Raw genomic sequence first — 27,845 nt, 5'->3', positions numbered from 1 at the left:
TCTCCATTACATTTAAGAGGCTATTAAATGCATACATGGCTATCTCTGGGAAATGTCATCAAAATGTTCAAATTTTATGATATTGAATATCGGCCTAAAATATCAGCCATCGACCTCCTTGACCCCCAAAAATCAGTATCAGCCCTAAAAATGTCATAATGGTCATTCTCTAGTTCAGGCAGCAGGGCTGTCATCTCTGTGAGCTCAAGTCATCCATCAGGGTGTACTGAGACATTACATGAGAGCCACAGAGGAAAAGAGGTGAGGAGGGCCACAGAGGAAAAGAGGTGAGGAGGGCCACAGAGGAAAAGAGGTGTGGAGGGCCACAGAGGAAAAGAGGTGAGGAGGGCCACAGAGGAAAAGAGGTGAGGAGGGCCACAGAGGAAAAGAGGTGAGGAGGGCCACAGAGGAAAAGAGGTGAGGAGGGCCACAGAGGAAAAGAGGTGACAACAGAAGACTGACTAAACATTTTAAGGGGGCATTTCAGTGTACAATTACACACTGCAAGGAGTCACTCCATACACACTACTAAATAGAAAGTCTTCACTATGAACAGATTGCTGTCTATGAAGAGTCTGCCCAAATGGAGATATTTCCTGCTTGGACCATTGACTAGTTAACTCCTGTATGGACTGGTCTCCGTGTGTGAACTACAATGGTCTGTCTATGGCTCTGTGCTCCCAGACAAGCAGGCTGAGACAAACATACAGGGACAGAGACACAGGGTGGGTGAAATGGAAGCCATCTCAAACCCCTGGCCTGGCTGAACAAACCCCTGCAGTTAGTTTGTGATAATTCCCCAGGACTCAATTAGCTAATTGGTTGGAATGTAAGTGATTTGACTGAGTGCTGCAGCAGCATGAATGAGGAGCGGAAACCGTGGTGTGTGTGTGTGTGTGTGTGTGTGTGTGTGTGTGTGCTTGTCAGGGTTTCCGAAAAATGACTGGGAAGATTTTTTTCAATTCTGGGCATTTGATGAATTAAAATAACATCAAATTGATCCGAAATACAGTGTAGACATTGTTAATGTTTAAAATGACTTTTGTAGCTGGAAACGGCTGATTTTTTTAATAGAATATCTACATAGGATTACAGAGGGCCATTATCAGCAACCATCACTCCTGTGTTCCAATGGCGCGCGTTGTGTTACCTAATCCAAGTTTATCATTTTAAAAGGCTAATTGATCATTAGAAAACCCTTTTGCAATTATGCTAGCACAGCAGAAAAAACTGATGTACTGATTAAAGAAGAAATAAAACTGGCCTTCTTGAGACTAATGGCTAATATCTAATATCAAAATGGCTAATATCTAATATTCCAGGCTCAAAACGGCCAGAAACGAAGACCTTTCTTCCGAAACTCGTCAGTCTTTTCTTGTTCTGAGAAATGAAGGCTATTCCATGCGAAAAATTGCCAAGAAACTGAAGATCTCGTACAACGCTGTGTACTACTCCTTTCACAGGATGTGCAATGTAACAAGAATATTTTGACTTAGGGATGCCACCCGTTAGATAAAATACTGAACGGTTCCGTATTTCGCTGAAATAAAGGTTTTGTTTTCAAAATGATAATTTCCGGATTCGATCATATTAATGACCAAAGGCTCGTATTTCTGTGTATTATGTTATAATTAAGTCTGATTTGATCATATTAATGACCAAAGGCTCGTATTTCTGTGTGTTATTATGTTATAATTAAGTCTGATTTGATAGAGCAGTCTGACTGAGCAGCAGCAGGCCCGTAATCATACATTCAAACAGCACCTTCGTGCGTTTTGCCAGCAGCTCTTCGCAAGCACAGCGCTGTTTATGACTTCAAGCCTATCAGACTAATGGCTGGTGTGGTCCTTCTGTAGCACAGTTGGTAGAGCATGGCGCTTGTAACGCCAGGATAGTGGGTTCGATTCCCGGGACCACCCATACGTAGAATGTATGCACACATGACTGTAAGTCGCTTTGGATAAAAGCGTCTGCTAAATGGCATATATTATTATTATTATTATATATTAGTGTAACCAATGTGAAATGGCTAGCTAGTTAGCTGGGTGTGCGCCAATACGATTTCAAACGTCACTCGCTTTTAGATTTGGAGTAGTTATTCCCCTTGTGCTGCAAGGCCCGCGGCTTTTGTGGTGCGATGGGTAACGATGCTTCGAGTGTGGCTGTTGTTGATGTGTTCCTGGTTCGAGCCCAGGTAGGTGCGAGGAGGGGGACTGAAGCTATACTGTTACACTGGCAATACTAAAGTGCCTATAAGAACATCCAATAGTCAAAGGTATATGAAATACAAATGGTAGAGAAAAATAGTCCTATAAATACTATATTAACTACAACCCAAAACATCTTACCTTGGAATATTGAAGTCTCATGTTAAAAGGAACCATAAACTTTCATATGTTCTCATGTTCTGAACAAGGAACTTAAACGTTAGCTTTTTTACATGGCACATAATGCACTTTTACTTTCTTCTCCAACACTTTGTTTTTGCATTATTTAAACCAAATTGAACTTGTTTCATCATTTATTTGAGGCTAAATAGATTTTTAATGATGCATTATATTAAGTTAAACTCAGTGTTCATTCAGTATTGTTGTAATTGTCATTATTACAAAATGTTTGTTTTTTTAATAAATTAAATAAATAAAAATCTGCTGACTAATCGGTATCGGCTTTTTTGGTCCTCCAATAATCGGCATTGAAAAATCAGTCTAATATTCATATCCAAAAATCTAATTTTACATTGGCGTGTTATGTTCAGAAGTTCCAAAACATGCAGTGATTGACTCATTCCCCTCTCATACAGCACCCCTTCATAGTAGAAGCATCAACCAATGTTCTAAAGACGGTTGACATCTAGTGGACGCCTTAGGAAGTGCAACATAACCAATATCCCACTGTGTATTCAATAGGGGCTGAGTTGAAAAACTACAAACCTCAGATTTCCCACTTCCTGTTTGGATTTCTTTCTCAGGTTTTTGCCTGCCATATGAGTTCTGTTATACTCACAGACATCATTCAAACAGTTTTAGAAACTTCAGAGTGTTCTCTATGCATATATTAGCATCTGGGACTGAGTAGCAGGCAGTTTACCCTGGGCACGCTTTTCATCCCAAAGTGAAAATGCCCCCCCCATACATACATATTTATTAGGGACACAACGGTACAGTGGGCCCACGGTTCGGTATGCATCACGGTTTGTGGGCCATCGTAACAGCACTGTTTCGGTATCTTTATATTTAAGAAAAGTGTGCACTTGTATGACTCATTCAGGGGACGAGTTTGCAACACGTAGCTCTTCATCTCCCAAACCAGTACATAGTGAACCATCACAGAGGTAGCTTCGAGTTGCTCTGGAGGTCCAACTATCAGTGGAGAAAGCTAAGATAGGGTATCTGTATCAATTCATTTTCAATTTCTCTCCGTGATGTATCAGAGTTTAGTAATTACTTTGCTGCTGAAATGTGTGCTGGAGGGGACAATGTAACACTCTGAAAACTTTATCATGTGACGAAATCCCGAGTCAGTAACCACTGAATAGGGCTGAAAATCTTTGGCTATGAATACTCCCACTGCTTTCGTTTTTTCTTTGGTTTTCTGAATTTGTGGAAGAATTAACACTTGCACTTGGTAGCTAATTTGTCCTATTTAGTTCGCTTGCTGTTGCTAGCTAATTTGTCCTGGGATATAAACATTGAGTTGTTATTTTACCTGAAATGCACAAGGTTCTCTCCTCTGACAATTAATCCACACATAAAACGGTCAACCGAATCGTTTCTATTCATCTCTCCTCCTTCTAGGCTATTTCTTCTCTTGACTTTATATTGGTATTGGCAACTTTCATAAATTAGGTGCATTACCACCACTGACCTTGTTCGTCTTTTAGTCACCCTCGTGGGTATAACCAATGAGGAGATGGCACGTGGGTACCTGCTTCTATAAACCAATGAGGAGATGGGAGAGGCAGGACTTGCATCGCGATCTGCGTCACAAATAGAATTGACTTCTATTTTAGCCCTTGGCAACGCAGATGCTCGTTGGCGCACGCAAACAGTGTGGGTGCAATAATTGAAGAATGTAGATTTCTACATTTATTTTGCAACGCTCTGGAAAAAAATTAAGATACCACTGCAAAATTATACATTTTTTCACTATTTATAGGTATGTGTTTGGGTAAAATTAAAATTTTTGCTATATTCTATAAACTACTGACAACATTTCTCCCAAATAAAAAAATGGTCATTTAGAGCATTTATTTGCAATAAATGACAACTGGTCAAAATAACAAAAAATATGCAGTGTTGTCAGACCTCGAACAATGCAAAGAAAATAGGTTCATATTCATTTATAAATACTAAGGTTTTAACTTAGGAAGAGTTCAGGAATCAATATTTGGTGGAATAACCCTGATTTTCAATCACAGGTTTCTTGCATCTTGGCATGTTCTCCAACAGTCTTTCACATGGACTTTATGTCACTCCTGGCGCCAAAATTAAAGCGGCTTGGCTTTGTTTGATTGCTTGTGACCATCCATTTTCCTCTTGACCACATTCCAGAGGTTTTCAAAGGGGTTCAGGTCTGGAAATTGGGCTGGCCATGATAGGGTCTTGATCTGGTGGTCCTCCATCCACACCTTGATTGACCTGGCTGTGTGGCATGGAGCATTGTCCTGCTGGAAAAACCAATCCTCAGAGTTGGGGAACATTGTCAGAGCAGAAGGAAGCAAGTTTTCTTCCAGGACAACCTTGTACGTGGCTTGATTCATGCGTCAGACAAATCTGCCCGATTCCAGCCTTGCTGAAGCACCCCCAGATCATCACCGATCCTCCACCAAATTTCACAATGGGTACGAGACACTGTGGCTTGTAGGCCTCTCCAGGTCTTGCACCCACTGTGAAATATATACACACACACACACACACACACACACACACACACACACACACACACACACACACACACACACACACACACACACGAAGAATATAACTTATAAATGCCTCATGAGCTTAGTTCAACTGTCACACTCCATGAGAACCCAACATATAAGCTTGTTTTTTTTCAATGTTTGTAAACATTGTAGATGTAAACACTGTATTGCCTCATAACAGGGCTAAAACAATCATTTTGATATCATGGATGTTCAGTCCTTGCATCCATAGCTGTCTATTATCCTGAGAGTGGTTACATTTCTCCAGGCCCATCTTTTTACCAAAACAGAGGCGGGGCAACAGTTTTGTTATTGTTTCATCTGTGGATTATCATGATATCAAAGTGTCACCAACAAAAAGGGAAACATTAGGCCTATAGAAAATGCAGCATAAGGCATTCATTTTTCACAAGTAAATAGCACTTTCAGTAGTGCTCAAAACATGCCATTCCATGAGTGCAGCGTTTATTTTTCAACTCAAATCAGTCCAGCATGACAACAATATTCATAGACAGTAGGGCTGGCTAATAAATCCTTAGTTTTGGGGTCATGCTCAGGTAAAACAATTTGGCTAATCTATACTTCCATATTTCCAAGTCCTATTCTTGAAGATCAAGGGGAATAACATGTATTGGAATGACTGGAATTCTGATAGAGTTTGGTTTTTAATGTAAAGATATAATTTAGTTGTATTATTATATGAAGTAGAAAGCGATGGAAGAAGCCTACATAACCAACCCATAAAGTACAATGTAACATCCACATATGACCAGCTATGTAAACTTTAACATTGATTTATCCTGCAATAGAGGTTGTTCAATTGGCAACGTACATGTAGGTCTTATTTTAATGCCTCTTGAGGGGAAAGCAATCTAAAAGTAATAGAATGTAATCAGATTACGTTACTGAATTTGGGTAATCCAAAAGTTGTAGTTATCATCTTGTCTCATCCGCAGCAACGGGCTCGGGAGAGGCAAAGGTGTGAAACATGACCCGCCAAGCTGCGCTGCTTCTTAACACACTGATCGCTTAAAACGGAAGCCAGCCACACCAATATGTCGGCGGGAACACCATTCAACTGACGACCGGAGTCAGCTTGCAGACACCTGGCCCGACACAAGGAGTCGCTAGAGCACGATCAAGTGATTATTCTCCAATGACATTGTTATGATGCAATATCAATTACATGGTCATCAAAACAATCCAGTCTCATTTCACCGCCCTCTCTGCTGCCTATATGGACTGACTGAGCCATCAGTAACCACAACACTGGCTGTGGTTATAAGCAGCATTACGGACAATCAGGGCCGAAAGGGTGAAGAAATGGGCGGATATGAACAACAAGTAGCTTACGCAATTTCATTTCCCCAGCCTACCACCCCCCCCCCTCCAATGTCTTCCCAGGCACAGCTAATCAGCCTGTCCATCTGCACACAGTGAAGAATTTCATTCCACATTCACCCTCCCCTCTGTCCTCCTCCAGTGGATGCCAACCAGCGGATGGATAGAGGACCCAGGCCAGCAGAACAACCCAAGCCAAATCTAATAGAGAAGCCTGTTTCCTGCTCCCAGCCTGCTTCAGATGGAGCAGCCTGCTTGGTGCTTGCTGGCTAGGCCTGCTCAGGGAGATGGTGGTGATGGACTCCGTCTCAGTCTGAATGTGGTGTGCTACAACTATGACCGAGATGCCTCGCACACAGACAAGCCTCAATGTAGGCCTATTTACTGATTGGGTGATACAGCCTTTGTAGGCATCGCATCGAGCTGTATTATTGTAGTATTGTCTTCTTAAGACTATAGGCCTAGTTCAGATGAAACTGAAGAACCCATGGAGAGGAAAGCTTTAAGACAATAATTATGTAGGCTCTGTGGCATTTTGCACCTACTGCCACAATCCAGTGTCTTTGTCCCAGTCTGTGTTTTTCTGTACAAGAGTCAGTAGATATGGAGACAGAGAAAGAGAAGCAGTGGCTCTACTCACCACAATCATTTCTGAGGGCTCTAAAGTGATGCATTCACAGCCTCGTCTGCCCCCCAGCTGCTTGCCAAAGCTGTGGAGAGAGAACACACAGCACAGAGGACACAGGGTGTTAAATCAAGTGGAAGGCCAAGGCATCTTTATATGGCCAGGGTGGGACCACACACAGTCTAGTCTTAGTCATTATGACTAAAATATCATTAAGTCTTAGTCACATTTTTGGCATTTGAATAATGATTTAGTTTAGTTATCATCAAAATGACAAAAACTGTTGGACATTTTAGTCAACTAAATGCCCTTTCATTTGTCACATTGCATTTATCTTTCCTCATTAACATAAACATAAAGCACTGACTTCCATGTGCACAAACATACATAGCCTTGTCCTATCAACATATTCTTCTGCACCGCATCCCATTTGTTTCCAACAGCAGAAATATTATATGGCCATGTAAATTCCTAATTCAGCCTACAGAAATATTGCACATTACATACAAAACAAAGACACACACAAGCCGAGAGAGAGACAGAAAAAGAAAGGCTGGGAGAAACACAGAGAGGGACAGAGAGATGGTGGCACAAAGTATTATGTGTTGCACCTCCATCACTCAGTCGAGTCATTGCTATTAACGTTCCACAGACGCCGCAACCACATTAAATGTCCACAATTAGAATGTGGGCTAATGGCTGTTTCGCCCAGTGAGTCACTAAACCTCAAGTCCAAATCGAGTCCCCTGTGCTCGAGTCCTGGTCCAACTACTGAAGTCTAAGTCACTGGGTCCACATTAACTCTAAATAAATGTATTTAACCAGTCAGATAAAGCATAGTGGCAAGAATGATGTAGTCAAATTGCTTGCTATCCCTTTTCCTTTCTCTCTGTGCCGCCAAAATGTTTGCATATAGGTTACTGGTAATGTTACCAGAGGTACGTTCAGTTGGAAAAACATTCTCCATCGTTGCAGATAGAAATTCTATGAATTAGCGCCAACGTTATTCCTTAAACACGTCAGGCATGTTTGTTCTACATAGCATATTTCTATCTGAACGTTCCAAAACGTTGCATCATGCTCAACACTCCCAAGGTTGTTAGCTATATCAAGCTAATGAGGTAACATGACCCAACAAGGTATAGCCTAAAAAAAAAGTTGATTTGATTTAATCTGCTTTGGCATGTACAGTATCTGGGATGAGTGGGGGGTGGTTGGAGAGGAGGGTAGTCAAGAGAAGTTGGCTATCCTCCATGTAGTGTTTTCATTTCATACTATTAAACAAGCCAGTCAATTAAATTCCTACAGCCCCTTTAGTCTATGTCAGGGGTAGACCCTGTACCCCGAGTGCCACAGGACGTTGTTCTAACGAGGCACCACACCTGACCAACTGAGCAGTTTATTGATTACCTAAATTCAAAACACCTGGTCTTCCCTTACATCAAAAACATGAGGTTTGCCTAACCCTGGTCTACATTATTGAGGAGGAATACCAATGATATTCTAATGTAGTAGAAAATATATTTTTTTAAACTGAAATGTTACTTTATTATTTAAAGGAACTTCCCCGGTGTTAGCTTACCTTGAACATGCCGGACAATCAACAACAATCACTGGACGAGAGAAGGGCTGCGGTTTCACCATATTCAAAACATTGGAAGACATGAGAACTTCACAAGACTTCAGAAAACAACATTTCTGTCAGCTACAGGATCACTTAATGTTGTGTTATACAAGGCTGTGTTCTCCTGTAATGGGGTAAGTTAAGATGAATCAGTTTTAGAAGTGAAACTGCAAGTAGAAAGAAACACTTCCCGTGGGCTATTCCTCAGTTAAGCCATGTCTCAGTCTGGGGAAATGTGCCTTTCTTACTCTGTACATATCTCTGTCAGCTTTAAAATAAACATGAATAGTATGCTTTCATGTCAAATCACACAGGCCTGATGGCATCTTGCTGATGTGTGCGTCCCACAGGGAATTCCAAAACATTCAGTTCTTAACAGAGTTTTTCCCAGGGAGCATCAGTCCTTAACAGAGTTTTTCCCAATGGCACACACACACACACACACACACACACACACACACACACACACACACACACACACACACACACACACACACACACACACACACACACACACATATAAAATGGGGGGGGGATAGAATAGCACAGGTCTTAATCCAAAACTTCTGCTATTTTAAATCCAAGTCCGGTCTGTTTAGAGATCAAGGGGAAAGAGGGGTCTGTTTAGAGATCAAGGGGAAAGAGGGGGGGTCTGTTTAGAGATCCAGGGGAAAGAGGGGGGGTCTGTTTAGAGATCCAGGGGAAAGAGGGGGGGTCTGTTTAGAGATCCAGGGGAAAGAGGGGGTCCAGGGGAAAGAGGGGTCTGTTTAGAGATCCAGGGGAAAGAGGGGGGGTCTGTTTAGAGTTCCAGGGGAAAGAGGGGGGGGTCTGTTTAGAGTTCCAGGGGAAAGAGGGGGGGTCTGTTTAGAGATCCAGGGGAAAGAGGGGGGGTCTGTTTAGAGATCCAGAGGAAAGAGGGGTCTGTTTAGAGATCCAGGGGAAAGAGGAGGAGAGTCATTATGGGCTTGAGTTGGTCCTTTCTAAGGGAGGGAGTGTGTCCCCTCTACTCTGGTCTGTGTGTGGCTCCGGGGAGGTGTGTGTGGGTGTGTGTTAATTTCCTGCCTGGATGTGCTTCTGGGCTGCAGGCTACTCAGGAACACATGGTCAGTCCCAGTTCTTCCAGGAGTTCCATATTATTCTCTTCCCCTCTGCTCCCTTCCCCTCCAGCCCCCCAATCCCCCTCCTCCCAACTGCCCCCTGCAGGGCAGCATCCCACCCCCACCCTCTGTCTGTCATCAACTGACATGCGGGAGCACACAGACACCATGTTCACACACACTTTAATATATCCTCGAGTTGCTTGTGTTATTGACTGTGTTTGTTTATTCCATGTGTAACTGTTGTTTGTGTCGCACTGCTTTGCTTTATCTTGGCCAGGTCGCAGTTGTAAATGAGAACTTGTTCTCAACTAGCCTAACTGGTTAAATAAGGTGAGGTCACCTAATTTAGGACAAACTGCTGCCAACAAGCAGATTCAGCTACACACCAAGAGTTTTCAATGCTTATTGTCCCCATTTTCCATTTGTGTAAACCTCAGTGCTTCAAATCCAATATATGCAGTGCCATCTAGAATGACTAAAGCCTTGTTCACTCTGGCAGCTTGAAGTTTTAATAGACAAAAAGGCACATGGAATAGGACATTTCAAGCCACATTTCAAACTACCTTCATAGGGCGATTGAAATAATGAATTACTGGCAATAAGACGTGTCTGAACAGTAAAATCTGATTTGTTTTTTAGACTTAATGACCGTGTATCCCTGTACATCATCTCAGTACTTACTGGTACCCTACATGTAGGTAGACGTAAAGGGACTACAATTCAAAACATTCAAAGCAACAAGGAAACGTCCATAGCAGGCATTGTCGTCATCTTTGTTCGCTATACAACAACTTCTGAGTGACAGGAAGCAAGAGCACCACCAATCAGCTTACAGTCGTGGCCAAAGGTTTTGAGAATGACAAATATTAATTTCCACGAAGTTAGCTGCTTCAAGTGTCTTGATATTTTTGTCAGATGTTACTATGGAATACTGAAGTATAATTACAAGCATTTCATAAGAGTCAGGCTTTTATTGACAATAACATGAAGTTGATGCAAAGAGTCAATATTTGCAGTGTTTACCCTTTTTCAAGACCTCTGCAATCCACCCTGGCATGCTGTCAATTAACTTCTGCGCCACATCCTGACTGATGGCAGCCCATTCTTGCATAATCAATGCTTGGGAGTTTGTCAGAATTTGTGGGGTTTTGTTTGTCCACCCAACTCTTGAGGAATGACCGCAAGTTCTCAATGGGATTAAGGTCTGGTGAGTTTCCTGGCCATGGACCCAAAATATCAATGTTTTGTTCCCCGAGCCACTTAGTTATCACTTTTGCCTTATGGCAAGGTGCTCCATCATGCTGGAAAAGACATTGTTCGTCACCAAACTGTTCCTGGATGGTTGGGAGAAGTTGCTCTCGGAGGAAGTGTTGGTACCATTCTTTATTCATGGCTGTGTTCTTAGGAAAAATTGTGAGTGAGCCCACTCCCTTGGCTGAGAAGCAACCCCACACATGAATGGTCTCAGGAAGCTTTACTGTTGGCATGACACAGGACTGATGGTATCGCTAACCTTGTCTACTCCGGACAAGCTTTTTTCTGGATGCCCCAAACAATCAGAAAGGGGATTCAGAGAAAATTACTTTACCCCAGTCCTCAGCAGTCCAATCCCTGTACCTTTTGCAGAATATCAGTCTGTCCCTGATGTTTTTCCTGGAGAGAAGCAGCTTCTTTGCTGCCCTTCTTGACACTAGACCATCCTCCAAAAGTCTTCGCCTCACTGTGCGTGCAGATGCACTCACATCTGCCTGCTGCCATTCCTGAGCAAGCTCTGTACTGGTGGTGCCCTGATCCCGCAGCTGAATCAACTTTAGGAGACGGTCCTGGCGCTTGCTGGACTTTCTTGGGCGCCCTGAAGCCTTCTTCACAACAATTGAACCGCTCTCCTTGAAGTTCTTGATGATCCGATAAATGGTTGATTTATGTGCAATCTTACTGGCAGAAATATCCTTGCCTGTGAAGCCTGTTTTGTGCAAAGCAATGATGATGGCATGTGTTTCCTTGCAGGTAACAATGTTTGACAGAGGAAGAACAATGATTCCAAGCACCACCCTTCCTTTGAAGCTTCCAGTCTGTTATTCGAACTCAATCAGCCTGACAGAGTAATCTCCAGCCTTGTCTTCGTTCAACACTCACACCTGTGTTAACAAGAGAATCACTGACATGATGTCAGCTGGTCCTTTTGTGGCAGGACTGAAATGCAGTGGAAATGTTTTTTGGGGATTCAGTTCATTTGCATGGCAAAGAGGGACTTTGCAATTCATTGCAGTTCATCTGATCACTCTTCATAACATTCTGGAGTATATGCAAATTGTCATCATACAAACTGAGGCAGCAGACTTTGAAAATCATTTGTGTCATTCTCAAATATTTTGGCCACAACTGTACACCACTGCATACATACCCACCATTACCATAACCAGTGTAGCCATGTCAGCAAATTACTACAGTCTGAACACACGTGGTTACTTGTATCTTGCTGTTTGGACAGTCAGTATTCAAAAACAGATTTGAAAAACTAAAATGATTTGAGCATTAATGCCTGCAGTGTAAACATGGCTTAAGTGTCTATAGGCAGGAAGCTCTTGGAAATATTAATAAATTGGATGGCACTAGCCTAAATGGGGTAGAGGAAGTGGTTCTATGTGCAAATTCTCTTTCAAAACACTTTCAGTCTTGAGCTCACAAAACTAATTGGTTCAGGATTGTGTTTTATGGCTGGGCAGGACAAAGTAGAGGAGTGAGGGTGTGTTGGAGAGACCAACTGATGCAGGCAGACAAAAAACAATAAGCTGTGAGAAGAATGGGCCTGGCTGGTGTGTCTGTGTCCAAGACATCTGCAGTCAATCAGCAACACACACACACACCTCATTATTGGCAGCTGCAGTTATTATAGTCACGTGTTGCTGGAGGAATCTCACACTCTCCTCAAAGCTGCACTCCATCACAGACATGATCCCTACTTAAGTGTGTTAAAATGACTGTGAGCAGCTGTTAGAATTGCTCTATAAAACACCTTTGAAACAATACGTTTTTCTGCCAACTTTAGTATCCTTCCAACTTTTTTTTATATATATATGAAAGGTATTGCTGGTGACAAAGCCTCTATTTAAAAAAAAAAATGTATTTCACAGCAGTGCGACAAAAACAAGAGTTACACATGGGATAAACAAACGTACAGTCAATAACACAATAGATGAATCAGTATAGTGTGTGCAAGTGAAGTAAGTTGATAAATAGGCCATAGTGGCAAAGTAATTACAATTTAGCAATTTACACTAGAGTGATAGCTATGCAGATGATGAAGTAGAAATACTGGTGGGCAAAAGAGCAGAAAAACATGTGGATGAGGTAGGTAGTTGGTTGGATGGGCTATTTACATGTGGACTGTGTACAGCTGCAGTGATCGGTAACCTACTCCGACAGCTGATACTTAAAGTTAGTGAGTCTCCAACTTCAGTGATTTTTGCAATTCGTTCCAGTCATTGGTACCAGAGAACTGGAAGGAAAGGTGGCCAAAGGATGTGTTGGCTTTGGGGATGACCAGTGAAATATACCTGCTGGAGCACGTGCTACGGTGGGTGTTACTATGGTGACCAGTGAGCTGAGATAAGGCAGGGCTTTACCAAGCAAATACTTTTTTCCACCAACCGACCAAGTCATGATTGCGTCGTGATTGCGGTAAAGTTCTGCCTATGGCTTAGTATAAAATGTAGCCGTAATGCTGATTTTGTTTCACTGAATCTCCATCTGGGCTTACCTCCGCTGTACCCGCACCCCACCATACCCCTGTCTGCGCATTATGCCCTGAATATATTCTACCATGCCCAGAAACCTGCTCCTCTTATTCTCTGTCGCCAACGCTCTAGGCGACCAGTTTTGATAGCCTTTAGCCGCACCCTCATACTACTCCTTCTCTGTTCCACGAGTGATGTGGAGGTAAACCCAGGCCCTGCATGTCCCCAGGCACCCTCATTTGTTGACTTCTGTGATCGAAAAAGCCTTGGTTTCATGCATGTCAACATCAGAAGCCTCCTCTCTAAGTTTGTTTTACTCACTGCTTTAGCACACTCTGCTAACCCTGATGTCCTTGCTGTGTCTGAATCCTGGCTCAGGAAGGCCACCAAAAATTCAGAGATTTCCATACCCAACTATAACATCTTCCGTCAAGATAGAACTGCCAAAGGGGGAGGAGTTGCAGTCTACTGCAGAGAGAGCCTGCAAAGTAATGTCATACTTTCCAGGTCCATACCCAAACAGTTCGAACTACTAATTTTCTCCAGAAATAAGTCTCTCACTGTTGCCGCCTGCTACCGACCCCCCTCAGCTCCCAGCTCTGCTCTGGACACCATTTGTGAATTGATCGCCCCCCATCTAGCTTCAGAGTTTGTTCTGTTAGGTGACCTAAACTGGGACATGCTTAACACCCCGGCAGTCCTACAATCTAAGCTAGATGCCCTCAATCTCACACAAATCATCAAGGAACCCACCAGGTACAACCCTAACTCTGTAAACAAGGGCACCCTCATAGACGTCATCCTGACCAACTGGCCCTCCAAATACACCTCCGCTGTCTTCAACCAGGATCTCAGCGATCACTGCCTCATTGCCTGTATCCGCTACGGAGCCGCAGTCAAACGACCACCCCTCATCACTGTCAAACGCTCCCTAAAACACTTCTGTGAGCAGGCCTTCCTAATCGACCTGGCCCGGGTATATCCTGGAAGGACATTGACCTCATCCCGTCAGTTGAGGATGCCTGGTCATTCTTTAAAAGTAACTTCCTCTCCATTTTAGATAAGCATGCTCCGTTCAAAAAATGCAGAACTAAGAACAGATACAGCCCTTGGTTCACTGCAGACCTGACTGCCCTCGACCAGCACAAAAACATCCTGTGGCGGACTGCAATAGCATCGAATAGTCCCCGTGATATGCAACTGTTCAGGGAAGTCAGGAACCAATACACGGAGTCAGTCAGGAAAGCTAAGGCCAGCTTCTTCAGGCAGAAGTTTGCATCCTGTAGCTCCAACTCCAAAAAGTTCTGGGACACTGAAGTCCATGGAGAACAAGAGCACCTCCTCCCAGCTGCCCACTGCACTGAGGCTAGGTAACACGGTCACCACCGATAAATCCATGATTATCGAAAACTTCAATAAGCATTTCTCAACGGCTGGCCATGCCTTCCGCCTGGCTACTCCAACCTCGGCCAACAGCTCCGCCCCCCCCCGCAGCTCCTCGCCCAAGCCTCTCCAGGTTCTCCTTTACCCAAATCCAGATAGCAGATGTTCTGAAAGAGCTCCAAAACCTGGACCCGTACAAATCAGCTGGGCTTGACAATCTGGACCCTCTATTTCTGAAACTATCCGCCGCCATTGTCGCAACCCCTATTACCAGCCTGTTCAACCTCTCTTTCATATCGTCTGAGATCCCCAAGGATTGGAAAGCTGCCGCAGTCATCCCCCTCTTCAAAGGGGGAGACACCCTGGACCCAAACTGTTACAGACCTATATCCATCCTGCCCTGCCTATCTAAGGTCTTCGAAAGCCAAGTCAACAAACAGGTCACTGACCATCTCGACTCCCACCGTACCTTCTCCGCTGTGCAATCTGGTTTCCAAGCCGGTCATGGGTGCACCTCAGCCACACTCAAGGTACTAAACGATATCATAACCGCCATCGATAAAAGACTCTGTCAATCACCATATTCTTATCGGCAGACACAGTAGCCTCGGTTTTTCGGATGACTGCCTTGCCTGGTTCAACAATTACTTTGCAGACAGAGTTCAGTGTGTCAAATCCGAGGGCATGCTGTCCGGTCCTCTGGCAGTCTCTATGGGGGTGCCACAGGGTTCAATTCTCGGGCCGACTCTTTTCTCTGTGTATATCAATGATGTTGCTCTTGCTGCGGGCGATTCCCTGATCCACCTCTATGCAGACGACACCATTCTATATACTTTCGGCCCGTCATTGGACACTGTGCTATCTGACCTCCAAACGAGCTTCAATGCCATACAACACTCCTTCCGTGGCCTCCAACTGCTCTTAAACGCTAGTAAAACCAAATGCATGCTTTTCAACCGATCGCTGCCTGCACCCTCATGCCCGACTAGCATCACCACCCTGGATGGTTCCGACCTTGAATATGTGGACATCTATAAGTACCTAGGTGTCTGGCTAGACTGCAAACTCTCCTTCCAAACTCATATCAAACATCTCCAATCGAAAATCAAATCACGAGTCGGCTTTCTATTCCGCAACAAAGCCTCCTTCACTCACGCCGCCAAGCTTACCCTAGTAAAACTGACTATCCTACCGATCCTCGACTTTGGCGATGTCATCTACAAAATGTCTTCCAACACTCTACTCAGCAAACTGGATGCAGTCTATCACAGTGCCATCCGTTTTGTCACTAAAGCACCTTATACCACCCACCACTACGACTTGTATGCTCTAGTCGGCTGGCCCTCGCTACATATTCGTCGCCAGACCCACTGGCTCCAGGTCATCTACAAGTCCATGCTAGGTAAAGCTCCGCCTTAGTTCACTGGTCACGATGGCAACACCCATCCGTAGCACGCGCTCCAGCAGGTGTATCTCATTGATCATCCCTAAAGCAAACACCTCATTTGGCCGCCTTTCGTTCCAGTACTCTGCTGCCTGTGACTGGAACGAATTGCAAAAATCGCTGAAGTTGGAGACTTTTATCTCCCTCACCAACTTCAAACATCAGCTATCTGAGCAGCTAACCGATCGCTGCAGCTGTACATAGTCTATTGGTAAATAGCCCACCCATTTTCACCTACCTCATCCCCATACTGTTTTATTTATTTACTTTACTGCTCTTTTGCACACCAATATCTCTCTACCTGTACATGACCATCTGATCATTTATCACTCCAGTGTTCACCTCTTGCTCCTACCTGACACGCAGGCGTCCCATCTAGACATCTGGAAATGCGCTACGCTAAATGCTAATAGTACTAGTTAAAACTCAAACGTTCATTAAAATACAATACACAATACACATGCAGGGTATTGAATTAAAGCTACACTCGTTGTGAATCCAGGCAACGAGTCAGATTTTTAAAATGCTTTTCGGCGAAAGCATGAGAAGCTATTATCTGATAGCATGTAACACCCCAAAAGACCCGCAGGGGACGTAAACAAAATAATTAGCATAGTCGTCGCTACACAAACCGCACAAATAAAATATAATACATTCATTACCTTTGACCATCTTCTTTGTTGGCACGCCTAGATGTCCCATAATCACTATTGGGTCTTTTTTTTCGATTAAATCGGTCCATATATAGCCTAGATATCGATCTATGGAGACTGTGATAAACGGAAAAAAATAGCGTCTTATAACGTAACGTCATTTTTTTTTATTAAAAAAGTTGACGATAAACTTTCACAAAATACTTTTGTAATGCAACTTTAGGTATTAGTACATGTTAATAAGCAATCAAATTGATAAGGAGGCAATGTATATTCTTTAGCTGTCCGTCTGGAAATAATGTCCGGGTAAATCTCAACCAAAATATCCGGTCGGAGACCTGAACAAATGGCTTGTCTCTTCTTCGTTTGACCAAGAAACAAAGCCTAGGCAAATGACAAGACTGTTATAGACTGTTATATTTAATGACATTCTTACTACAAAATATATATATATATATATATATATATATATATATATATATGTGTGTGTGTGTGTTGACTGATCAGGGTAGGTGTGTCTTGTCTGTTTAACTAAATAAACTATTGATTTCATTCATTTGGACTTAACATAATTAAACTCAATACGCCATTCTATTGTTTAAAAAATACATTTTAAAAAAGTCTTGATATTTCTTAGGACCTGCCTAAACAAATGAATAATTGATTTCTTTTTGATGGTGTATATTCAATGGATTTATTCAAATAGTGGCCCACCCACATCTGCAAACCACTACTACCACTCATCACCATGCCGGCATGTGCACGGGGCGTATAAAAAGTGTATTCAGGCAAGAATGTCTTAAAAAAATGGGCCTGTGTGTAAAGGGGTTAACTGATGTAAACATTGCTCAAATGTTTAATATTTTATAGGTTGAACACAGTAAATCCTATGTAAAAGTAGTATTACAGGCTCTCGTCTTATCAAAGCCAACACAGATCTGAAGCACACTGCTGCTGCAAGATAGGAGACACACCTCCAGAGCTGAATATATCACACTACCAGCCTCTCTGGATGCGTCCCAAACGGCAACTCATTTCCTTTATAGTGCACTCCTTTTGACCAGAGCCATATGGAACTCTTAAATTATACGAGTTCGACAGTATCGAGCCCAAAAACTTTCCTGAACCAACACTTGCACTTTACCCCCTCCCCTTCTCTTCTCTCTCTGACTGATAACTACTTTGGAGGAAAAGTGTACTTACTATGCCTATGAAATGTGGTTGTCCCACCTAGCTATCTAGAGATGAATGCACTAACTGCAAGTCACTCTGTATAATAGCATCTTCTAAATGACTAACATGTAAATGTAGTACCACGGAGGAGTTTAAAAAGGAAGGAACTCCCTCAAACGTTTATTCCATAGGCTAGGAACCCCACTATGCAGCTGTTGCAAGACCACAAAAACAGTGATTGATAGGCAGCTTAAACTTCAATTCAACCATTATTGGGTTCAAATGCATAGCCATCCACAGGAACCGATATCTGTATGGCAAAAATAGCTAAATGAGAGAGCAGCAGTGTGATTCACATCAATGCACTATGTAGATGTCAATAATAAGTGATATCCGTATCACCAGACTACACTACTACTGTCATCCTTACCACCAAGCTTTTATTCAAATTGGATCATCTTTGGATGCCGACAGCAGTCACACCATTGAAAGACATAGCTTGGAATGTAGCCTACAAAAGCCTATTCCTGCTCTTTTCCCACGATCCATCAAACACATTTGGTGTGTCATCATAGTGGTCTCTGACTTGTGGTCAGACTCACTCAGGTGGAACAAACTTAAACTTGAATTTTTCAGTGCTGATTTGAATGTCATTGACAAAACAGAAAGGTGTCAAATAATGTTCTCAAAAATCGTTTGTGACTTTAAAAGTAATCCTGGAAGTAATCTAGTTTCAAAAGTATTTGTTTTTGCTGGTAACGTAACAGATTACATTATTATTATTTTTTAAATCAGTTACATGTAATCCTTTACTACCCAACCCTGGTGAAGGGTTGTGTGCTGATAAATGGAACATAGATGGAACCTACCAGCATCTGGCCAAGTACATGTGGTCCTTGAGGATAACTGAACCGGACAGGAGGGTGTACCAGCATGTGGAGATGCTGTCTGCGCTGAAGACGGAGACAAGATAACAAGGGACATTGTGTTAGTCTACATAGTGCTGTTTATGGACACGTCTGCATGGTGACATCACATGCATCATACTTTAAAAGGAAGGACCGGAGTTTTTCCTCACCATGTGATCTAACCAGGAAAAACTATGGGCCCTACAAACGAGTCTTGAATGTTGCTTGAGGTGGTACCCGGGTATCTGCAGGTTCCATCAAGTTGAATTTAATACTTTTTTTATGCAATTTTGAGGTCTGCATGTGTGCCACAAACCTGCTAATATTCCCATGATTCTTCACGCCGTCACTAATAGAAAAAATTAGTAGGCTTCTAATGGCATTCACAGTGCTTAAATAAAGACGTGCAATAGACTACTGAAATGGTATTCAAATAACGTGTTTCATCTAAGCAGGAATACATGATTCAAGACATGTCCATGTGCACTGCAACGTAATACAGCAATTGTTATATTTTACTGATAAAATAGGACTCAATGTTTTTTGTTAAATAGAGATTAATTTGCCAACATCTTTACGTGCACTAATATATTTGGTGCCAATTCACCAGCTGGGTAAGTGGAAATTCACAACACATTTGCTAAATCACTACCTCCAAATACATTTTTCACAGGATGTAGCCATGTTTTAAATCGAGCAGTAAACTCATTATTAATGTCCTAAATAGCCTAATACCCAATGAGGCCGAGGTGCTCGCAGAGGCCGATGCTCATTTCGTACGCCCTGTATCGCAAATACATATCAATATATTGGTTGTAAAATAAGACAGCTGAGAAATAAAATATACCTACACAAAGCTGAGAACATCCCCTCTTCAACTGTGACAAGTTTTACACAGAATAGCTGTGTTTATCCTTGAACTAAAAGCAGAATTGCTTGACCAAATCATTTAATAGCTAAATACACTGAACAAAAATATAAAACGCAACATGTAAAATGTTGGTCCCATGTTTCATTAGCTGAAATAAAAGATCCTAGAAATGTTCCATACGAACAAAAAGCTCAACTCACAAATTTTGTGCACAATTTATGATGGGTTTTAATACATTTTTATTGTTTTAATAAAAACCTGTTTGAGCTTTGTCAATATGGGGTAGTATGTGTAGATCGAGGGGGGGGGAAACTATTTAAAATCAATTTTAGAATAAGACTAACTTAACAAAATGTGGAAAGAGTGAAGGGGTCTGAATACTTTCCGACTGCACTGCACGTGTGTTGCATGGACGTTCACATGGTTAAGTAGCTTTATTGTTTCATGAGGAGTCCTAATTGTTTTCAAAGGCTGTTTAATACCTCCAAGTAGGTACTATAATGTCTATGTTCTCTGTGCCTAATTGGACCAGGCAGATTGATTCCTACAGTGTCGGAGCATGGTACTGAGTGGGGAAATGTATTTTTCCAATCAAAAATGAAACTACTGAGAGTTTAATGTAATTCCAATGAAAGGAGTAATACATCAACACAATGTTGGATATGAAGAGTATGCCTCCTCTCCCCCTCTTTCCATAACACAGCTTAACTCTATGCAGTGGAGCAGAAGAGAGGCCGTTATGACTTTCTTTCAAGACTAAAGAGATGAAAGTCTGCTGTTATGTCCTGACTCGGATCAATTATTTGAAGTGTGAGGAGTCTTTGGTAGTAAAGAAATGGTAAACACAGAGAACACAACAGTTACATGACAAGACAACCATGCAGCAGACAGAAGAGGAAAACAGTGCTCTGTAAGAGAAGCCAAGCAGATGTTTAGGGTTGTGTGTGTGTGTGTGTGTGTGTGTGTGTGTGTGTGTGTGTGTGTGTGTGTGTGTGTGTGTGTGTGTGTGTGTGTGTGTGTGTGTGTGTGTGTAACTTACTAGAACAGGACCTGGTTAGCTTCGTGTCGCTCATACCTGGCTGAGGTACTCATTGACCTGCACAACAACAAAACAAGTTTCAGACACGATCAGTTTCATACATTATTAGAAGACGTTACCAGTTCATACATTATCACAACCAGACTGACAGCTCTCATATCTGAATGTTGGTGATGTGGAATGGTTGTGGTGAATGTCAGGGCCAGTCCCAGAGCTGCATGGCCTGGCCTGCACACCGGCTCCAGTGTGTGTTAGTCATCTCTGTCCTATGTATGTACAGAAGATTGTACAGGAAGGGCCATGTGGATGACTCAGACACTAGTTGTGGCTCCACCTTCTGTGTCTGTATTCATAACCACATAATAGGAGTGTTGATCTAGAGTCAGGTCCACCTCTGTCCATATAGCATAGTCTAATCTCATTCATTAGGTTTTTAAAAAGGCCAACCTGATCCTAGATCAGCACTCCTACTCCGAGCTGCTTTATGAATACAGGCCCTGGTGTATGGAGCTTAAGTAGGGCGAGTGGTCGGTGTAATGTATGAACGGGGAGGTGAATCTGACCTGAGCTGGTGCTCCCTGAGGTGGGACAGGACATCCATGTGGTAGAAGTGACAGTAAATAGTGTGCAAGTCCTGGAGGAGACAAGACAACCGGTTCAGACAGACATCTCACCTCAAACAGAGGCAAGGCAACAGGCTGGTTTAGAATGTAGGGCAAGCAATTGAAAATGCAGCTCAGGTCTGGTCACTGTGGTTGGTTTACCAAAAGGTCTCCCTAGGGCCTCCCGAGTGGCGCAGCGGTCTAAGACATTGCTTCGCAGTGCTAGAGGCTTCCTTACAGACCTGGGTACGATCCAGGACTGTACCACAACCAGCCGTCCCATAGGGCTGCACACAGTTGGCTCATCGCGCTCTAGCAACACCTTGTGGCAGGCCGGGCTGACCTCAGTCGTCAGGTGGACAGTGTTTGCTCCGACACATTGGTGCGGCTGGCTTCCAGGTTAAGCTGGCTGGAGTTAAGAAGCAGGGTTTGAAGGGTCATGTTTCGGAGGACGCATGACTCCACCTTCGCCTCCCAAGCCCGTTGGTGAGTTGCAGCGATGAGATGGTCGGGGGGTCTTCCTACTCTAAAGCAGGAACTGTATACTAGTGATGCATCGATATGACATTTTTTGCCGATACGAGATATTTTCCTTGCAAACAAACGATACCGATAACAGATATTTAAAACCATTTGCGGCCGTTCTAGTACAGTTAAATAGTTAACACACACATAAGGCACTACATCTCAAGAGGCTTCACTACAAGAGGCGTCACTACAGTCCCTGGTTCGAATCCAGGCTGTATCACATCCGGCCGTGATTGGGAGTCCCATAGGGCGGCGCACAACTAGCCCAGCATCGTCCGGGCCTTCATTGTAAGTAAGAATTTGTTAACAGACTTAGCTAGTTAAAAAGGTTACACACAGACCAAAAAGTTATTTTGTTGGATTTACGTATGTCCCCAATACCTGTAAAACAACCAAAACCTATTTATTTCACTTACTTGCTGTGCTGTTCATTTGTTCAGTCGTTTCATTCTCAACCAGGATTTCTACGGAATGCTGTTGGGGTCTTTGCGTGTCAAAAAAAAAATACACATCAAATAACACGACATTCTGTTTCAGTAGCTATAGTTAGCTAGCTAACTAGCTAGGTGTCATCTAAAATAACCCTAATTTATAAGACCGATCTTATTGGTGGTCAGACCCATCCATGTCAAGCTAGCCACAATAAGGATTAGCCACAATAGTGGACTATGCAGTTAGCCTTCAAAATAAAAGCATGGCATAATTCTACTATGTATTAATTTGCATCACTGTCAATTATATACTTTTATTTTGAAGGCAAACCGCAAATTCCACTATTGTGCCGCATCCTTATTGTGGTTAGCTTCACAACACATAACCCGGTCTGGTCGAGCGTAACAAGCCAGGTGAAGCTAGCAGGCTTATAACGCTAGCGTCGGGCAACAGGGTGGTTAAGTAGCTGGCTGAGTATTTATTTTCATGAACTGAAGTTCAATTTCAATAAGTGTACAACAAGTGGCAACCTAGCTAATAGCCCGAATTTGGCCCGCAGGTGGTTTTATTTGTCCCCCCCCCAGGTTTTCTGAGCAAAAACATTTAACATCTTTAATAATTATTCTTTTTTTTTTATTGTTGGACATAAGACTGTAAAAACACCAGGAAATCAGCTCCAAGTAATTTTAATTCAAGAAATCTGTTCCCAAGTATTCCCACGCACAAGAGAGAGATGTGATCGTATACAAATGTAAACAAGGTTTGAAATGATTATGTTTTAGCAAATGTATGTTGGGGCTTCTTGCGGCCAATTTGCAGTCTACAAATTATTAGTCATTATGTTCCGGCCCTCTGACCATCCGCGCAAGAAAAAATGAAATAGTAAAATCAGACTGCGGCTGAATCTAGCTGATGATCCCTGCTATAGACCTATTACTCCCAGATATGTATTGAACGAATGTGCAAATGTTTGGGCACACAGGACCTCAGTCAGGGTTGACCAAAGGTCTGAATCAAACAAACACTGGAGGATTTGTATGGATTAACAGATTATGGTCAAACAACCCTTTTCCACAATATAACACAAGGCAAAAACAAACAAGGCGACACACACAGCCATTTTATATCAGAGGAGCACAACACTCTTTAAAATACAAGCCTGGCTGGTTATCTACAGAATAAAGGAACCTTTCTACATTTGATTGGATCAACTCAGCTCTAAGCGAACCAGACCAAGGGCACGTGCAAACTATCATTGAGGAGATTCCTGTAGACCCGTCGTGTAAAAATAAAAAACTTCCTAACAAATTGACACTGTTAATCCAGACCAACACAAACACTCACTGACACACAATGTCCTTAAAATAGTCATATCAAACACAACTGTTCAAACATTAAGAGCAGATAGCCTGAAGAATGCATGTGAAAACCTCCATGTGGACATATGGTATGGCAGGACAGAGGAGCTATTGAGCCCATGGGCAACTAGCATTAACAGGTGGAGCACATGCCTCAGTGGGTTCAGGCAAGCGGAAGTTCCCACGCACGCTGATGTGTGTGGCAGCAAAACAGCAAGTGTTAGTTAGCGAAGACTGCAGAGGGACCGATTCAATATAACACTGAACCTCTGCATTTTGTCTCTGTGGAAATCAGAGGGTATTTGCTAAACCAGTCACAGAATGTGTGAGTGAGTCATGGTGTACTGTATTCAGATCTTGTGTGTGTGTGTGTGTGTGTGTGTGTGTGTGTGTGTGTGTGTGTGTGTGTGTGTGTGTGTGTGTGTGTGTGTGTACACAAAAATCATGTCTCAATCAGTAAATGGAAGGATCATGCAGAAAACCTGCTACAAGAGGAAAACCAGGCAACGCGGGGAGAAGCAAAGGGAGGTGTGTGTGTGTGTGTCCTGGTTGTGTGCAGAAGGGTTTAACAATAAGGAACAGAGACGTGCCAGTATGGGCTCCTCCTCCCACTAACACTTCCTCTGAGAGTTCATCTGAAAACCAGAGGCCAGAACCATCTGACTGTCTGGCACGCTACATCAAATAAAGGGAAATCACTAAGAACATGTGGAGGGAGTCAACCAGAGTTTTTGTTAGGAAAATGTAGCTCCGGACATTTGAGAAATGTACCATACCCATATGCATTGGGTGCATAAACCTGATTAGAGCGTCCATTCACGGTGTTCATACTGTCAGAAATCACATTTAGATGATGGTAATTCACCTTAACGGAACAGGCAACTGTGTGCGTGGTTCTTACCGAATTCCAACACACACTTTGAAGACGTTAGAATAACTGTCCCCGTTTACTTTTCCTCAGCCAACAAGATGAGTAACTACCAACATCATTAGCATGTCAATCTACTATCCCCATAGTAAAGTGTATCTATTCTATTGGTCAGCTTGTCATTCTGTTAAAACCTGTTAGGGATCATGCAAATTTTTGCAGCTTTTTGTTAAAAATCACGCAACATTTCAAAGTCCTACTACTCATGCCAGGAATATAGTATATGCAAATGATAAGTATGTGTGTATAGAAAACACTCTGAAGTCTCTAAATCTGGTTAAATCGTGTCTGTGGCTATAACATAACGTGTTTAGGAGTAAAAATCCCTCGAAAAACTGTTCACCAAAAACACAAAAAATATATTAATCCGCCAGTCAATGTATTGTCTAAGGCGACCGAAAATAAATGAGGATGCCCTGTAAATGCCTACAGCTTCCACATGATGTCACAAGTACTGGCATTTCCAGTCTACTTAATCCTTGGTTGGATGATGTTTTGGCCTTTCCTGTTTTAGTCTCACCACAGGATGTTGTGAAATTGAAAACAATGGAGGATGATTTCAAGACTTGCTGCTATCGAATACAGATCGCCCCGTGATCAATTTGATAGATTATTAACGTTTATTAATACCTAAAGTTGGTTTAGAAAAGTAGTTTGAAGTGATTTGTAAAAGTTTATAGGAAACTTTTGTCATTTTAAAAAGTGACGTTGAGTCTTGTAAAATGGAATATTCCTGGATCAGACCGGTCTAAGGAAAACAACGTTTTGGCTATACAATGACGGATTTAAATCGGGAAAAAGACCCAATTGTGATGTTTATGGGATATATAGGAGTGCCAAGAAAGAAGCTCGTCAAAGGTAATGAATGTTTTATATTTTATTTCTGCGTTTTGGGTAGCACCGGCTACCGCAAAATCTGTTTTAGGTGACGTTCCAGTATTTTGGCGGGTGCATGCTATCAGATAATAGCTTCTCATGCTTTCGCCGAAAAGCATTTTACAAATCTGACTTGGTGGCTAGATTCACGAGTGTAGCTTTAATTCAGTACCTTGCATGTGTGTTTTAATGAAAGTTTGAGTTTTATCGAAAACTATAGGTGGCGCTCTAAAATTTCCACTGATTTGATCCGGCCAAGTCCCTAACAGATTTTGTCTCTGCTACTCTGAAGCAAGGTAAGACATGCCTCATTATATGAAGCAAAACGTTACATTTCACCAGGGGTGAAAGTAGATTTTATTTCTTACCGGTACGAGACACAAGTGCACTCACGCATACTAGAAAAATGACAGGGTAGCCTACTAGAAAAATTACAGAGTAGCCTACTCTCAGTGTAGCCTACTCTCTCAGACCAATAAAAACAGTGTATGAAAAGGTGGGACACAAATACATGACGTCCATCTAACCTGGAGGAGGAAATTAGTGTTCAAAAACCAATGAAAGTGTCACTGACCCAATGATAATAATAATATAATATAATATATGCCATTTAGCAGACGCTTTTATCCAAAGCGACTTACAGTCATGTGTGCATACATTCTACGTATCGGTGGTCCCGGGGATCGAACCCACTACCCTGGCGTTACAAGCGCCATGCTCTACCAACTGAGCTACAGAAGATGATGACGACAGTGAATATGCACCACACTGAGGATATGGCCGATGTTCTACGCTGGTGCCAATAAGACAGGCTACTGTTTTGATTCATTAAGTTAAGCATTTTGAAAACCAAAAAAACATGCTGACGTGCGGTAATGTTAAATAATGGTGTAATAACCTATCATTTTTTGGGCAGTACAGCGTACACCCACTTTTTTTATTTTGCCGGGACGCCGTATTGGATCGTACTGCCTTACTTTCAACCCTGGGTTTCACACTTTGCCTAACCACTTGAATGGCAGATTGGTATTGCGTTTTAATTACCTGAAGAGAAAAAAGTTGCAATTTATCGTGGCCATCAAAATTGTTTTTAACAAATGATTACATGAAACAATTCTTGCATTACGATTGGGATTATAGAAGCAGGTTTCACTTCACAGCAAGAGCAGCAGCAACTCTCGCACTGTCTGACATATTTCTCACTCAAACTAGGCTTCGTATCTGTTCGCTGTGTGCGTGTGATAAGAAGCATAACATCTAATAAAAATAAACACACGCAATTTTTCTTCTCCCGGTCAATTCGCCGGTGCCAATTTTAAAATAGTGGTACATTTACATTACATTTAAGTCATTTAGCAGACGCTCTTATCCAGAGCGACTTACAAATTGGTTCATACACCTTATGACATCCAGTGGAACAGCCACTTGCATCTAAATCTTTTTTTTTTTTGGGGGAGAAGGGGGTGAGAAGGATTACTTACCCTTACTTACCCTATCCTAGGTATTCCTTGAAGAGGTGGGGTTTCAGGTGTCTCCGGAAGGTGGTGATTGACTCCGCTGTCCTGGCGTCGTGAGGGAGTTTGTTCCACCATTGGGGGCCAGAGCAGCGAACAGTTTTGACTGGGCTGAGCGGGAACTGTACTTCCTCAGTGGTAGGGAGGCGAGCAGGCCAGAGGTGGATGAACGCAGTGCCCTTGTTTGGGTGTAGGGCCTGATCAGAGCCTGGAGGTACTGAGGTGCCGTTCCCCTCACAGCTCCGTAGGCAAGCACCATGGTCTTGTAGCGGATGCGAGCTTCAACTGGAAGCCAGTGGAGAGAGCGGAGGAGCGGGGTGACGTGAGAGAACTTGGGAAGGTTGAACACCAGACGGGCTGCGGCGTTCTGGATGAGTTGTAGGGGTTTAATGGCACAGGCAGGGAGCCCAGCCAACAGCGAGTTGCAGTAATCAAGACGGGAGATGACAAGTGCCTGGATTAGGACCTGCGCCGCTTCCTGTGTGAGGCAGGGTCGTACTCTGCGGATGTTGTAGAGCATGAACCTACAGGAACGGGACACCGTTAGTTGAGAACGTCAGGGTGTTGTCCAGGATCACGCCAAGGTTCTTAGCGCTCTGGGAGGAGGACACAATGGAGTTGTCAACCGTGATGGCGAGATCATGGAACGGGCAGTCCTTCCCCGGGAGGAAGAGGAGCTCCGTCTTGCTGAGGTTCAGCTTGAGGTGGTGATCCGTCATCCACACTGATATGTCTGCCAGACATGCAGAGATGCGATTCGCCACCTGGTCATCAGAAGGGGG

At 42.9% G+C, this 27,845-nt stretch overlaps 1 protein-coding gene across 8 annotated transcripts in view; it reads right to left on the bottom strand.

Moving 5' to 3' along the window:
- Positions 1-27,845, bottom strand: part of LOC118390645 (rap guanine nucleotide exchange factor 6) — a 185,173-nt gene that overhangs the window by 131,815 nt on the left and 25,513 nt on the right. For 6 of the 8 annotated variants that reach the window (XM_052529567.1, XM_052529568.1, XM_052529572.1 and 3 more), the window contains exons 2-5: positions 21,389-21,459; positions 20,826-20,882; positions 18,877-18,960; positions 6,909-6,978 (exon numbers count right to left, since the gene is read on the bottom strand). In XM_052529567.1, coding sequence (XP_052385527.1) covers positions 6,909-6,978; positions 18,877-18,960; positions 20,826-20,882; positions 21,389-21,459 — 282 coding nt within the window. Of the gene's footprint in view, positions 1-6,908; positions 6,979-8,475; positions 8,812-18,876; positions 18,961-20,825; positions 20,883-21,388; positions 21,460-27,845 lie in introns of those variants that run through there. The other 2 variants (XM_052529573.1, XM_052529574.1) reach the window with 2 other exon arrangements.

The sequence above is a fragment of the Oncorhynchus keta genome, chromosome 11 (assembly GCF_023373465.1).
Source record: "Oncorhynchus keta strain PuntledgeMale-10-30-2019 chromosome 11, Oket_V2, whole genome shotgun sequence".
Lineage (NCBI taxonomy): Eukaryota > Metazoa > Chordata > Actinopteri > Salmoniformes > Salmonidae > Oncorhynchus > Oncorhynchus keta.
Note: the sequence above shows the minus strand (reverse complement) of the source record. Positions and strands in the feature narration are given on the sequence as shown.